This window comes from Phyllostomus discolor, chromosome 2, assembly GCF_004126475.2.
Source record: "Phyllostomus discolor isolate MPI-MPIP mPhyDis1 chromosome 2, mPhyDis1.pri.v3, whole genome shotgun sequence".
In the NCBI taxonomy this organism is placed as follows: Eukaryota; Metazoa; Chordata; class Mammalia; order Chiroptera; family Phyllostomidae; genus Phyllostomus; species Phyllostomus discolor.
The window spans coordinates 78791317-78808292 of NC_040904.2; the positions used below are offsets into that span (position 1 = coordinate 78791317).

Below are 16976 nucleotides of genomic sequence, written 5' to 3' on the forward strand. Positions count from 1 at the left end.
TATCATCAGTCTTGTGAGTCACAGAAGACAGACTTCTTCAAATTCCAATCCACTGCTTTAATTAGGAAGGTCACTTAGTTTATAAGTAAATATAGAAGGCCCTGTTGAAACTGTATCAGAGTCAAAAATTTCAATGTAAAGCCTTAAAAAGCTTTTAGTTTTTTGGTCTCCCAAACTCATGATGATGGAAAAATTGAAATGAAAATGCAAATGAGGGAAAATGACTTGCTTCATTCTTTCTAGCTTGCCTTCATAGATGAACTTAAATACATAATTTAATTGCTGTTATAGAAGAAATAAGCATTTATTCTTCTCAATGAGCCTTTGTTGTAAAAAGAAAAGTTGGATAAGTTTCTTAATATCAGTGGTATTTGATAAAATGCTCAATATCCCATGAAATAGTAACAAAAATACCTGTTTAAATCTTCATTAGACTAAGTACTTTGAATTTCAAAGTGTCTTATACCACAATTAAAATTGTCAGTTATTTATGTTATATGAAATCTACATTAACTTTTTTCCATCTCTGTCAATGTAGTAATAAAAAGGGAATATAAAAAAATCTAACAACATATAAAGTTCTTAGTGACATGTAGCTGTATTTCACACAATACTTGATATAGGAAGCTATATAGCTATGACAAATAACAGCTCAGAATCTAGAGCTAAACTCTCTGGAATCAAATCCCAGCTCTACCACTAATTTATTGGGTGATGTTGGGCAACTTACTTGACCTCTCTATACCTCAGTTTTGTCATGGTTAGGACTTACTTTGTAGTGTGCTTTGAAAATTTTTCTGGGTATTAGGAGTACTTATAGAGCCTGCAACACAGTATGTACTATCAAAGTGTTAACATTAAAAAAAATTTAACCATATTATGTTCCATTTATACTTTCAAATGACTTGTTTTGACTAATTTAACCTGTCATTTCAGGCTAAAAATGTTAAAATCCTTCCAAAGTATCAGATAATTGGGATGTTTAAGTTGATTAAGTTTCATGTGTTAAAACAGACTCTTCAAAATTCCATCTGCCAATCTAGTGACAAAAAATAGGATAAATGATTTCATAATAGGTTGGGGACTACGAATTGCAGATTAATGTTCAATTACTTGTTTCAGGTACCTATTACTGCATAACAAACTACTCCTCCCAAATGGAGTGGCTTAAAAATAATAATTTATAAGTATTATATCTCATAGATCTATGGATCAGGTATTTGAACCAAACAAAGCAGAGGTAGCTAACCTCTGCTCCACAATTTCTGGAACCTCAGCTGGGATGACAGAAAATAACTAGGACAGGAACACTTGGTGACTGACAGTACATCATCCTCTCTCTCTCTCTCCTCCTTCCCCCTCCTCTCCTGCCTCTCTCTCCAAGGCTACTCCAGATGACTGTCTTGGGCTTCCACATAACTTGACAGTCTCAGGCTCATTCTACTTCTTGGATTGCAATGCAGAGCTTGAAGACAAAGTGGAAACTGCCAGTTTTCTCAGAAGCTGGACCAGTCTTGTCAACTCTTCACAACTAGCCCACTTTGTTGGTCAAATCCAGTTACAAGCTAGACCAGAGCAAGGGGAGGGAGCAGAAACCTGACTTTTCGATGAGAGGAGTTGTAAAAGAATTTACTACTATGTTTAATTCACCATTCTACTTTGTTTTAGACCTGCAAAATATTACATTATGTGCTTTGCTTCTAATTTATATTAATTTAAAGATAATAATTTTTCTGCATTGGGCCAAAGCAAATATATTAATTTGGAATATGTATGTGATTCTAAAAGTTAAAAGCCAATTTAGATAATTATATATAGAAATATAAGGTAAAAATGATTAATTTCTAAAAGTAAAGCAGAAAAAATCAATGTAAATTTCCCTATTGTTGCAAATAGCAGTATTTCATCATTTTATGTCTGAGTGGTATTCCATTGTGAATATTCACTATATATATATATATATATATATCATATTTTTTTTTTATCTAATCAACCATCAAAGGACACTTAAATTGTTACCATGTCTTGACTAATGTGAATAATGCTGAATGAACATGAGGCACATATATCATTATACATAAGTGTTTTCAAGTTTTTTCAAGTAGACACTCAAAAGAGCGATTGATGGGTCATATGGTAGCTCTATTCTCAGTTTTTTGAGTAACCTTCATATTGTTTTCCATAGTGGCTTCACCAATTTACATTTTGACCAGCTGTGTAAGAATTCCATTTTCTCCACATCCTCTTCAACATTTGTTATTTCTTGTCATATTGATAATAGCCATTCTAACAGACATGAGATGATATCTTAGTGTGTTTTGATTTGCATTTTCCTTGTACGTAGTGATGTTGAGCATCCTTTCATACATCTCTTGGCCATATGCATGCCTTCCTTGGAAAAGTTTCTATTCAGATGCTCTGCTCTGATTTGTTTTCTTAATTCAAGAACTTGGGCACAGTATTTAACACAGTATAAATTCATTTCAGAAAGAGTGTCAGTCTAATACAAATACATAAATTTTTCAAATAAAAATAAATTAGTAAATTTTAGAAGAGAAAAAGTTCACAAAGTTTTATTGTTCTTTGAATCTGGACCATACATTGGTCTGTGCCAATATATTTGTTACAAATAAAATAGAATTATACAGATCAAATTATCCAAACTTGAAAATAAGGAGATTTCTGCCTGTCCAAGGAAAAAACATCCATTACCAGCACCATGAACCTTCAAATACAAACTGTGAATATTTAAAATAGGCAACATTTGTGACCAAGGCCAAAGAACAGAGACATCTTCACTGTGGTAGGATTATCTTTCCTTTTCTAAAAAAAATTTTTTAATTACAGTTGACATACAGTATTATATTAGTGTCAGTGTAAACATAGAGACTAAACATTGAAGTAACTTACTAAGTATTGCCCCAATAAGTCTGGTACCTATCTGATACCCACATAGCTACTACAATGACACTGACTATATCCCCTCTGCTGTACTTTACATCTCCATGACTATTTTGTGACTGCCAATATATACTTCTTAATCCCTTCCCCTTTTTACTCATTCCTTCACCACCCCTGCTTCAGTCTGGCAATAATCAAGATGTTCCCTGTATCTATGAGTTTGTTTCTGTTTGGTTTGTTCATTTATTTTCTTTTCTAGATCCACATATAAGTGAAATCATACAGCATTTGTCTTTCTCTGACATATCTCACTAAGTACAATATCCTCTAGGTCCATTCATGTTGTCACAAATGGCAGCATTTTACTATTTTTATATGTGGCACTTCTTTATCCAGCCATCTGTCAACAGACACTCAGGTTGCTTCCATATCTTGGCTCTTGTCAATAATGCTGCTATGAACATAGAGGTATGTATGTCTTTCAAATTAGTATTTTGGGTTTCTTCGGATGAATACCCAGAAGTAACAATGCTAGGTCATAGAGTAGTTCTGGTTTTAATTTTTTGAGGAAACTTCATGTTGTTTTCTACAGTGGCTGTGCCAATCTGTATCCCCACCAGCAGTGCTAAAGTGTTTCCTTTTCTCCACATCTTCACCAGCACTTGTTTGCTGATTTGTTTGTGATAGCCATTCTGACAGGTGTGAGGCAATATCTCATTGTGGTTTTAATTTGCATTTTCCTTATGATTAGTGATGTTGGGCATCCTTCCACATGTCTATTGGCCATCTGCATGTCCTCTTGGGAGAAATGTATATTCATATCTTCTGATTTTTAATCAGATTTTTTTGTGGGGTTGATGTTAAGTTGAATGAATTCCATATATATATATATATATATATATATATATATATGCACACAATTTCCTTATTTTTTCTTTTATTTCCTTTGCATGAACAAACATATCAAAAAATACATATATATTAGTAAGAGTGATGTCAAAGAGTTTACCACCTATGTTTTCTTCTAGGAGTTTTATGGTTTGGGGTCTTTAATCAATTTTGAGTTTGTTCTTGTATAGGATATAAGAAAGTGATCTAATTTCTTTCTTTTGCACATGTCTGTCCAGTTTTCCAACACCATTTATTGAGAGACTATCTTTGTCATAGATTAATTGATCACATAGGTGTGTATTTATTTCTAGGCTCTTTATTTTGTTCCATAAATCTGTGTGTCTGTTTTTATGCTAGGCCCCTGCTGTTGATTACTATAGTTTTATAGTATGGTTTGATATCAGACAGCATGATACCTCCAGCTTTGTTCTTTTTCAAGATTGCTTTGGCTATTGGAGTCTTTTGTAGTTCCATATAAACTTTAGGATTATTTGTTCTAGTTCTATTAAAATGCCTTTTGTATTTTGATAAGGATTACATGGAATCTATAGATTTCTTTAAGTAATATGGAGATTTTTAACAATATTAATTCTTCTTATCCATGATACTAGGTATACTTCCATTTATTTGTATCTTCTTCAATTTATTTCTTGAATGTCTTATAGCCTTCTCAGTACAGGTGTTTTACTTTTTTATTCCTAAATATTTTATTTTCTAATGCAATTGTAAATGGTATTGTTTTAACATTTTGCAATTTTTATTTTTTTTATTTTTCTATTACAGTTGTCCCAAATTTCTTCCATTGCTCTCCCCTGCCCCTCTTCTCAGCCCTCCCCACAGTCAATCCTGGCCTGTTGTCCATGTCAATGGGTCATTTATACTTGTTCTTTAACTAGGCCCTTCCCCTTCTTTCCTCCCTATCCCCCACCCACTTTTCCTCAGGTCACTAGCAGTTTGTTCCTTGTTTCCATGCCTCTGGTTCTATTTTTTTCATTTGTTTGTTTGTTCATTAGGTTGCTATTGTAGGCGAGATCATATGGTATTTGTCTTTTACCTCCTAGCTTATTTCATTCAGCATAATACTGTCTAGTTCCATCCATGCTGTCTCAAAGAATAGGGGTTCCTTCTTTCTGCTACGTAGTGTTCCATTGTGTAAATGTACCACAGTTTTTTGAACCACTCATTTACTGATGGGCACTTGGGCTGTTTCTAGCCCTTGGCTATTATAAATACTGCTGCTATGAACATAGGGCTACACATAAGTGTTTTGAACTGGTGTTTCAGAATTCTTAGAGTATATAGAATAATGAGGTCAACAACCATTTCCATTTTTAGTTTTTTGAGGAAATTCCATACCATTTCCCACAGTGGCTGCACCAGTCTGCAGTCTCACCAACAGTGTATTAGCATTCCCTTTTCTCCGCATCCTTGACAGAAATTGTTTGTTGATTTGTTAATCATGGCCATTGTGACCTGTGTGAGGTGGTATCTCATTGTGTATTTTCTTTATTTCTCTTTTGGATAATTCATTATTTATGTATAAAAATTCAATTGATGTAAAACAAATTCCATTTTTAGATAAAGTAATTTACTCATCCTCAATATTCCAATAAATAGAAATTCCTTAAATGTTTTACTGTCTTATGTACATTTTCTCCTTTTCTGTCTGTGTGTTACTGTTGTCACCAAATTTATAATTCTTATGATATGCTTTTAAGAAAAGCATTAAGAAATTTTGAGATGGCAGTACTTTCTTCATTGGTAGGTATCAAACTTTAAACATTTAATTGTTACTTGAATGCCATCATAAATATAGAACAATAAAGCCCAGAAGAGGCCTGGCTTGTGTGGCTCAGTGGAAGAGCACTGTCCTGCAAACCGAGAGGTTGCTGGTTCAATTCCCAGTCAGGGGACATGCCTGGGTTGCAGGCCAGGACCCCAGTTGGGGGCATGTTGGGGGCCACCAATCAAGTATCTCTTGCACATGGTGTTTCTCTTCCTCTCCTTCACCTTCCTCTCCCCTTCTTTAAAAATAAATAAATAAAATCTTTTAGACAAAAGGCCAGAAGAAAAATCTATAGCCTGTCTATACCAAGGTAGGTTACACAAAGACAGATGGGAAAGTAAAAACTGAATAAATATTAAGATGTATGCATTAAAAGATATTTCAGTACAAATGAGGGGTTTTTATTAAGTGTACTGTTTTGTAAAGTATTTTTGGCAAGTAAAATCTTGGCTTTTCTCCACAATGTTCCTAAGAAAACAAGCCAGCTATACTTACAAAATATTATTGCATTTTGATTCCAGTAGTACTAAAAGTCAACAAAACAGTTTTTCTCATCTTTCGTTTGAAGTGTCATTAATAGTGTAAATTAATTTAAGTTGCTTAAACAAAACTTAAAGAGCAATTAATTTATTAGTATCTTTATTCAGTCATTTGACTAATAATATGAGAGCCTACAATATGCTAACCACACTATATTAAGCAGTGAGAATATAGAAGTTAATAGGAAAGCAAAGACATACAACATTTTTTAAAAAGACTTCTCACAGCATCTGCAGAATTACTTTAAGACACACACGTATCATTGCCCTGAATTAAATGTACCACCTATTAAAAAAACCTCCTAAAAAAAAAAGAAATATTCTCTTACACACATGCTGGAACCTATAAACATTTTATACATTATTTTGCCATTTTCCTACAATAAGCCTGCCTCTTTGAGATGGTGTAACTTTCTCAGTTTTCATAGATTTAAATTAGGATTCCATTGATACTATCCTAGCATCAGTATTTTCTAAAGGTCACACTGTAATAATTTAGCCATTTTCCCACTATTTCAAGCAGTTAATTATCTACATATATGTTGTCTGTTTCCTGGAAGTCAGTTATAACTGCTTAATTCTCGATCAATAATCCTCTTCCATCAGGGGTACTTTTGTGCCATCTCCTTACTGTTGCTCAACATTTAATATTTGAGGAATATATTTAATTTTCATTTTAAGTGAAACAAAATACAGATCAGAAGGAATGTAAAAAAAGTTATGAATTCATTTCAAAGTGATTTAGGGTTATCTCCTATTTTGAATTATGGAGGATAGTCAAAAGTTGATTGTAGTAAATTATAGACCTAGTGTACTAAATGACACTTCTCCAAAAGTGTAGTCAGAAGGCAGTCATGTACTTAGAGTGTCTACTTCTATGTTTTTCTTATGTATGCATAATTTTGTCATAAGAGCAGCTAATTTTTGCCTAAGAGAAATATTTCAGAATACCTCACCCAATAGCTTACAACAGTCCACAAACTAGCTTCTTAACCCCTTCCCTCCACAAATTAGAAACTCCACCTGCATACTTAAGTGAATGTGAGAAAAGAAAGCAATTCTCTCAGTTACTAGCCACAGAATCCAACTCTGATGTTATTTAAGGATATCAAAACAGAATCCAAGGCAGAGCAGAAGATCCCAGATTCAGAAAACAACAATCAGAAAAGATGAGTTTATTCAGCCTCAATGAAGCTTCTCTTTCTGTATCTCTTCATTGTAGATTCAGTCTCATTGCAGAAGAAATTCATAATCATTCTCAATTGCTTCTATTTCTGAGCAATCAGCTTTATTGGGAACAGCCCCATTTTCCCCTGATGGCACTGTTACTTAGATCTGGACACAGGAGAGTCAGTGTGAGCTGGAAGCCGTCCCAATCTGTGCTCCTACTTGGACCAGCAAGTTGTTTTTGTTTTGTTTTGTTTTTTTAAAGAGGCAAATGCAATTTAATTAAGATTAAATTTAAGGATGGGGGTGTTTTTTTCCCAACAAATTGTGCAGGAAAGTTGTACATCCACATGCAAAATATAAAGAATCTAAACGCAAACTTTATGTCTTACATAAAATTAATACATGGATTGTAGACCTAACTGTAAAATCCAAAACTATAAACCTCTGAGAAGATAACATAGGAATATCTAGGTGACTTTGGCTCTGGTGATGATAAATTCACACTTTTTAGATACAACATTTTATATACAACACCAAAAATGTGATATATGAAAAAAAAATTAGACTTCATTAAAATGAAAACCTTCTTCTCTGAAAAATGACAATGTCAAGAGAATACAAAGACAAGCCACAGACTAGGAGAAAGCATTTTTAAAAGATGCATCTGACAAAGAACTGTTAAACAAAATATATACAGAACACTTAAAACTCAGTAAGAAAACAAGCAACCTAATGAAAAATGGGCCAAAAGCCTTAATATAGGGGTGTCAAACTCATTTTCCCTGGGGGCCACATCAGCCTCACGGCTGCCTTCAAGGGGCCAAAATAATTTTAGGACTGTACAAATGTAACTACTCCTTAACTGTTAAGGAGTTGAAATTACATTCAGCTTCTTGAAGGCAACCATGATTTAATACTATCAAATCATTACTATCTAGTTCACAGGCTGTCTTAAATTTAAAGTTATTTCTAGCAATTAGATGGCCAAGAACACAAAATATGAAATAAATTACCTTGACTCAAAGTCAAATATATATGCATATCTACCCTGGACAAACCTTCCTAAATTAGGTACAGTGAAAAAGCACAACTTGAATGGAAGCCACTGATTAGTTATGTGACTTCCTCTGGTAAATAACTTACTCTTCCTGGACCAGTTTCAACATATGCTAAGTAAGAATAAAAATACCACATTTTCTTTTTGCTTCACAAGATTATATTATGAGTACTACTAAATAATGTGTGTGTAAGTACCTCATATATTGTAAAGCATCACATAAATTAGGGTTGTTACCTTATGATTGCTGGTGTCTTTAAATATATATGCTGTATGAAAAAAGCTTACAACATAATTTTTAATTGCATATGTAATTCAATAATTTAAAATTAAAAATATAAAACAGAGTTAACACCTTACAGAAACTCCTCTGGACCCATTGAATGTACTTCCACACCTGGGAGTGGTAAGCTCAAGAGAGTGAGATGAAGAATGATGAGAAGGAATCACAGCAGAGGAAAGGGGACTTGTATTCCTCACACACACACACACAAAAATGTAGAATTTAATTGCTTAGGTAGAACTTTGGTGGTTATGTAAGCTAAAGCTACGAGAGTGCCCTAGAATCTTACACATAATAAATATTCAACGAATATGGGTGGAATAAATGAATTTCATATATGAGTAAACCAAAGTCTTCAGGGTGACTTAGCAAGGTACATGATAGAACTAGAACCAAGATGAAGACCAAGACAGAATTCAAAACCAGAATTCTCTCCATGCTGCTCTCTTTTGATACTGCCATATCACCTCTCATTGTGGAAAGAAACAGCTGTAACGACTGGGCACCAGAGCCTTTCCTTTCATTAAGTTAGAGTTTCAAATTGTAGTAACAGCATCTCTTTTAGTTACTATGAAGAGCTGACACTTACAGAGATAAAGCTAGGTTCAGAATTTTAGGTGAACATAAGGTTCAATGTGACAGCAAGATTAGACTCCCAGAAAAGCTTTGATTTCTGTCACTGGGCAGGAGCAATGAAATTAAGCTGAAGGATCTGCCCACAGGAAAAGAACCAAAAGAAAAGGTGAACACTTCTAGGCAACGATATATGTGTCTCTGTTTGACAATGCCCTATGTTCAGGCTGTTTGGTTCTGAACTATTTTTAATATATGTGGATATACCAATATATAAAATAGGAATTGTATATATTTTTTAGAAAATAATAGATATGACAATAAAGTGCATTGTTGCTAAATGTTTCTCCCACAATTAGTACTACTATCTGCATTCATCTAAGAGGAGATAATATAAGCTGTTTCCCTTTCAGCCAACATGCACTAGTGCAGAAGACCATCAGTGCTCTCAGCAGTGAGCACCCACTGTTCTACCCAGTCTAGTATGTTTTGCAGCCCACAGGGTTATGCCTTTGGAGCTTCACTGTGTGCCATTTATTTACTGCCTGACAACCTGTCTTGACCCATACACCTGTACAACTAATAATCCCAGATCTGCCATAAAATATTTAAAAACCATAGATTTTTGTAAATTAACAAATTCTTAGAAATGATTGATAAGAAGTTATAGACTAATAAATAGTATAGTACTTCAAAATTTGTAGACTTATATTATATATTTGAAAAAATATACAGTTGACCCTTGAATAATATGAGGTTTGAGATGCTGACTCTTGGGTAGTAGAATATTCACATGTATATTTTGTGTGTATGTTTTGACTCTCCCAAAATTTAACTGTAGTTATTCCTTGGTATCAACTGGGGATTGGTTCCAGGAGTCCATGGATACCAAAACCCACTGTTGCTCAAGTCACTTATACAAAAAGCTATAAAACAATACATTCTGTAGGCCTCCTGACTCCAAGGATTCCCAACTACAGATGGAAAACACTGTGTTCAGTCCACAGTTGGTTGAATCCATGCATGCAAAAACCAGGATATAAGAGCCAACCGTATATTTATTGAAAAAAAAAGTGAGCATAAGTGGACCTGTGCAATTCAAATTCATGTTGTTCAGGAGTCCACTGTACTAAAAATATATGAGATAATCATGAAATGCAACAAGTTAGAAGACAACACAATTAACAAAAACAGAGTAAAAAGAAGAAATAAAATAACTTACAGTAAGAGCAGATTTTAAAAGTAGTAGAAAACAAAGAAAAAGAGAGATAAAGCCAAAAATTGATCCAAATTTCTGAAAATCTTCATAAAGAAAAAATATAAAAAGATAATATTAAGAATGAGAAGAGAATTTTACTGTGGATTCAGCAGAAATGAAAAACATATGAGATAGTTTCATAAACAGTAGAATTTATTACCCAGCAAAGTTGAAGATATAAGTACCATACAACTAGCAATTCAATTGTAGCACAAGCTCCAGAAAGACTCACACATCCAATTCAAACATGTCCAGAATTTAGTCCTCCAGAAGGAATAAAGAGATCTAGGTGGCTCTGCAGCAAAGCATGTTCTCTATCTAGTGACAGCTACATTGAACTAGAGTTGATGTGTCAGTAGCAAGGAAATTAGCCAAAATTCTGGAACAATAGTGCCTATGCTTATCATGGATCAGTGTTCATTTGGGTTCCCAAGAGCTTGGACACGCCAGGAGGACAGAGGGCTGCTACACACTGGGAGAAGGAACTTTCATGACAGCTGCTGTCTGCACCTCCTCCTCAGCGTGCTCAGAGGTAGCAAGGTAAGACAAGGCAGCAGCCACCACACTACTGTGACTTAGGCTGAGGGACTGGGTAGGCACACTTCTTCTTGAGGATTTTCATTCCAGGGATGTAGCTATGGATCCACTTTTACACCTAACAGCAGAAATGCAGAATCCTGTTTGCAAAAGTTGTCCCTTACTTCCTATAACTTTACTGGGTGAGAAATTACTATTCAGCTATGTTTTGGTGAAGCAAAAAGGCACAATAGATCATTATTATGGGACATTCTAAGAGTAAATTTTTTAATCTGTATCTCCTCTCTTTGATGATAAAACTAAGTTGTTTTTGCAAGGCTCTGAAATTCTTCTCTCAGGCAACACTTCATATTGTGAAACAACACTCAGAATACACCAAACTCTTATGCTGCAGAAACTTTTGTGAAAGGTGGAATATTCTCTTCTTGTATGTGAGACTGAAGAATCCAAATGGTTTTATAAATTTCGACCAGAAACAATATCATCTCTTCAACTAGTAGACATTTTTCCTCACAATGTGGGTGTTAACCCCTAACTATAAAGGCCTTGATGTTAGAGAGCAACTGCTGTTAGCCCTTAGCAGATGATTCCTGCCGTCACATTTTTATAAATTTTATTTCCTTGGATTTTGTGCTAGGTGAATATTGATTTACTTTCTAATCTCAAAATTACCTAGAGATAAATATAAGTTGAAATATGTCTGTTTTGTCTTCTGTATTTAAAATTTGCTGTTATTCAAAATAGAAACTGAAGCCTAGATCCATGAAACAAACTGACAGTAGCCAGGGCAGAGCAGGGCGTGGGGTGGAGGCAGTGGATGTGCAAAACGGGATAAAAGATGGTGAAGGTATTAACCAAAGAAAATTTGTACACAACTCATGGACACAATGTTGGGTCAATGTTGCGAGGGGAGACAGTGGGGCTGGCTGGAGGTGAGGAAAGGGAGAAAAAGTGGGAACAACTGTAACAGCATAAATAAAAATAAACAAAATTTTTAAAGTAAATAAGAAAAAATAGGTTTAGCATTAAAATAATAAAAAATAACATTTGCTGTTATAAACTCATATTTTCTTTGTACTTCCTGTTTAATAAACAGTTCTATTATTGGGTTTATAGATGCAAATTCAATTCCTCAGCTAGAAACACAATAACCATGTAGCATATAAAATTCTGACAAATAAGGCCATAAAGTTTTAAAATGATCTTTAAGATAAGAATTTTTTCTCAAAAATAGCTTAAGGGAAATAACTTTCATAGTTCTAAATCTTAGAGCATCATAAAGTAATAAATTCAGTTTGATACATTCTACATATGTGTAGGTTTTTATAATTTCATTTGTTAGTTTGGAAGGTCTCCTGAACAAGAATTTTTTAGGCAAAGGCTAAATCTTGATGGAAATATTATAGGTAGAATTTAAGCATTAAATGAATGATTCATTTAATGACCTTGCAAGTCACTTTCATCACCGAGTCTCTGCCTTTAGATTTATCATGAAAAAATAGTGGACAATTAACTTAAGGACCATATAACCTAATTTGACCTATGAATTTAGAAGAGTTGTTCATACAAATACAGCTTTTTTTCAGAGACCCTATTAAAATATCATCATAAAGTTAATGAACAATAAGACTTTACCAAAAAAATGTTAAGTTTAATTTGTCTCACCACCAGCATGTTTATAGTCACTCATATGCACAGGTAAAATGCAATATCCTGTTCTGAGGTGATCATCCACTTAAAAAACCTTGACAGACTAAGTCATTCAGTTAGCTGCAGCAAATCCACTTTTTGTTAGTGAGGACAAATCCTTTGGCAGTTAACTGCAGGTGACTGGGAGCCAAGCCTCCAGTACTTCGTCTGATTCCGAAGGTGTGGTAAGTCTTTGATGCTCCTTCATGAGCACACTATTTTTAAATCTACCTCACAATCACTAGGTAACTTGTACATCTGTAAGAATAAACTGTGTTATCTGGGACAAGGTCAATTCTCTCTCAAATTTTTATTGTTATATGTTTTCACTTGACTAAACTTGAGTTGTTACTACTGGAGAATCACTGAGTTTCTGAACCAAGCAATTAGTCCAGGATAAAAGATTTCAAACTTTAAAAACCAATTAATTTATTCTTCCTTTCACCCACAGGTCTACCCACGGATAGCGCCGGCATTTTGGCACTACCTGCGGGTAGAAGTGAGTAGCGGGTACTTCAACTTTCCCACCTTTGCTCCTTGCTCCCTGCTGGTGTGGTCTGATCCAATGTGTGCATTTTGCTCAAGATGCAGCCACCATTCTGTGCAAACATGCTCTTACACCACCACCATTCCTCAGAGTGGGATCAGAAATCCAAATCACCAAAAATACAATGCAGTTCATATAAGATTAACCATCTTAAATTTCCAAATCAAGATCATTATCATATGCATCCTAATGATAACTAAATGATAAATTATGGAAAACCATGCTTACACTTCCTTTTAATCTATACTTTTTGATATTCTGGGCATAATTTCTCAGCTTAACTTTGGAAAGTCTCTAGGAAAAAGTAGAATAACTCTGCTTCATTTCCATTTTCTTCTTTTCTGTCCCCAGGAACATGAGCAGCTCACCTATTCCTCCACAAGGTCCAAGGCCCCCAGTGTCATCATCACAGGTCTCAAGCCAGCCACCAAGTACATATTTCATATCCGAGTGAGGACTACAACAGGATACAGTGGCTACAGTCAGAAGTTTGAATTTGAAACAGGAGATGAAAGTAAGTGTTCACACAAGGACACAAAGCAAGGTGTTAATTTAGTGCCATTCCAATAGTTACAAATATGATGTCCCAAATTTTTAGTAATCTTATCAAACAGGATTCTATTCATACAGTCATATTAGTTAACAATTTAGTAATATCATTAAACATTTCCATGAAATGCCTTGCATTATCACAATCGTAATGTAGCCCAAATATGTCTCTTTATGCAGAATTCATCATTTACACTATAACATAGAGTCTCAGTGGGTGGTGCTAGCCTAATTGTTCACCAGTGTTGGCATCATAATATGATACTAATGAAATCTGGAAGAGAATAAGGCCCTGAGCAAATGACTTTAGCAGTTAGTTCAAAATTATGCAGCTTTGACTTATTATCTCAGTTACATCAATAAAAACAGCGGTCGGGAGACAGATTCCACTGAAATGCACATTATAAGTTTAAATATAGGTGCATAAGCTTACTCAAATTAATTAGAAATTCAAATTAATTAGTAACTGAAATTAATTTCATAGTCTGAACACATTGAAAACCAAAATGGGAGATGAAGGGAGTGAGGTATTTCAACATCATGTAATTGAAGCCTTCAAATGTCATATTCATTCTTCATTCTAAACACAGCTCTACCATTGATTTTTTTTTTTAGATTTCTGATTCATCTTACTGCTCTCTTTGTAGGGATAGCATGGGTGGCTCTTGCGATGTTCCTGATTAGAAAATGTCTAAATACCTAATCATAATAAAATCATATTTCCACCATTGATAAAATACCTATAATCCTATAAGAATTCAAAAATAGAAAATTTATTATAAAACTCTTTATGAATGAATAATGGCAATAATAGGCAATATTTATTGAGCTTCTAATAAATACCAGAAATGATGTTAAGTATTACATGTATTGTCTCATTTAAACCTTTCATCATTCAATGAGACAAGTATTATTTTCCTAATTTTACTTGTGAGAAAACAAAAGCCTACAGAAGTTGGGCCATTTGTGTAGATCCATGCAGCTGGTGAGAAGCTAAGCTAAAATTTGAAGGCTGTTTTCTGTACTCTGAGCTACTCTGTTATCTTGCCAAGTCTTTTCACTTGCATTATTAATAAGGCTAATGATAAAACCACTAAGTAGGCCACAGTTTTTGTTTAGATCGTCACTCCCTCAAAGTGATAGAACAGATGTTTTGTTATTTTTATGCTGATGAATAATATTGATCCATAAGAAATTTTTTGTCAAGACTTGGGCCAGGTACAAAGGCAAATAAGCAGCTCCAGGAAAGTTTGCTCCAGGGAGAAGTCACATCATTGTCCTGTCAAGGATCTGTTTACTTATTGCGTCCCTGAACCTCAGTTCTCTTACTTTATTTATTTTTTAAATTTTTTAAAATATTTTATTTCTTTACTTTTAGAGAGGGAAGGGAGGGAGAAAGAGAGAGAGAGAGAGAAACATCAATTGCAGTTGCTGGGGGCCGTGGCCTGCAATCCAGGCATGTGCCCTGACTGGCAACTGAACCTGCGATGCTTTGGTTTGCAGTCCACGCTCAATCCACTGAGCTATGCCAGCCAGGGCCCACATATGAAGAAATTCACCTGCCTTCTGAAAAATATGACATTTTGAGTATTACTTCATTTTAGAAATGCAGTCTCAGGAAAACTTGTAGGGCTAAATCTAGGTAAGTCATTTGTGTTCATCTGAGACTTCTGGACAAGGCAATCTAGTCTAATAAAAAAATAATAAGTTCTGATCTAAATATAAAAAAATTTGATTTGGTTTTAACTCTAAATCTCAATTATGCTCAGATGTTATATATAAAAGATATTTTGAAATTCCTTAGCAGAAAAGTCCCATATTCACCAATGACCCAGTGCAATATTTATTCATTTGGCAGAAAATTCAGAGGACTCTTAATACATGCCATACTTGACTGAGGTTCCGGGGATAACAACAATAATAAGAGCCATTACCTTCACATTATTTATAGTCCAGATTTGTGGGAGGAACATGAAAATTTGAGTTAAAAATGCAATATTGAATTATGTGTACTACCATAGAGATATATGAAAGGAGCTGTGAGAGAACAGAGAAGGGGCCCTGGTTCAGCACAAACAATTTCTGGAAGATGAGAAATCAGGGTTTGTTATTGAAAGGGGAGTAGTAAAGGAATAGCAAAAGCACTCAGGCCTGAAACAGCATGAAAAATTAAAGAACAATAAATAATCTGGTGTGGTTACAGGGAGGAGACATGGAAGGTAAAATGGTAGGAGCTAAAGGTGGAGAGTTATAGGGCCCCAAATAAACATGCTCCTCCAGCCATATTAGGGGAAATTGGGTTATGAATACATGGAGGAGCCATAAGAGGATTTTAAATAGGGAGTAATGTGACTAATAACAGGTGTAAGACTATATGGAGCAATTTACACAAATAATCATTTTAATTCTGACAAGATTATATCTATTTTTAGAAACAAGTGGCTTTACCAAAATATGATAACCAATCAGTGGAGGTGCAGGATTACAACCTCATAACTATCTGATAATGTCAGCAGCGGGCTGTAGAAACCACATAGTAAAAGCCATGTTTTGAATTACTGATTAGTAAATGCCATGAAAGTGACTTTTATTAGACCCTGGAAGAGACAAAGTAAGAAGAATCTGAAAAATGTTTGTCTAAACTTGGAGTTTGGGTACATAGAATGGCTCCCAAGTCAATTTATAGCCTAAGGGAAAGTCATTTAAAGGACCATTTTTTATCTGGTTAGCTTTAAATTGCATTTTCAAAGTATGCTGTTTATATCCAGAAGAGAATTTCAATGAATAATGTCATAGTAGGATACAGATAGGTTTACTATAAATTCAGGAATATAATGATATGAATCCCAATCTACAGCATCAATCTTTTTCTCTCCATACCCTCTAGCTCATCTTTAAATTTTTGTAGCTTTTGTTTTTCAAGTAGTGCCTAAACTATTATAATGTAAACTTTATTATTATGTTTTCTCATGTGTATTCTGTCTAGTTAACTAACTTTATATATATGCATAGAGATGGGGTATGAGTTAGGGAGATTAGGCACTCTCTCATTTAATGACCTGCTTCAAATTTTTATTTATTTATTTTTATTCATTTTCCCTTTTTTATTTTATTTTTTTAATTGTTGTTCAACTACAGTTGTCCCCATTTTCCTCCCACTACTCTCCCCTCCTCCCACCTCCCATACTCAATCCTA

At 34.4% G+C, this 16976-nt stretch overlaps 1 protein-coding gene across 4 annotated transcripts in view; it reads left to right on the top strand.

Moving 5' to 3' along the window:
* Positions 1-16976, top strand: part of EPHA6 (EPH receptor A6) — a 920707-nt gene that overhangs the window by 568668 nt on the left and 335063 nt on the right. For 3 of the 4 annotated variants that reach the window (XM_028504400.2, XM_028504401.2, XM_036017965.1), the window contains exon 7: positions 13583-13745. In XM_028504400.2, the coding sequence (XP_028360201.1) occupies positions 13583-13745 (163 nt within the window). Of the gene's footprint in view, positions 1-13135; positions 13184-13582; positions 13746-16976 lie in introns of all 4 variants that reach the window. The other variant, XM_036017966.1, reaches the window with a different exon arrangement.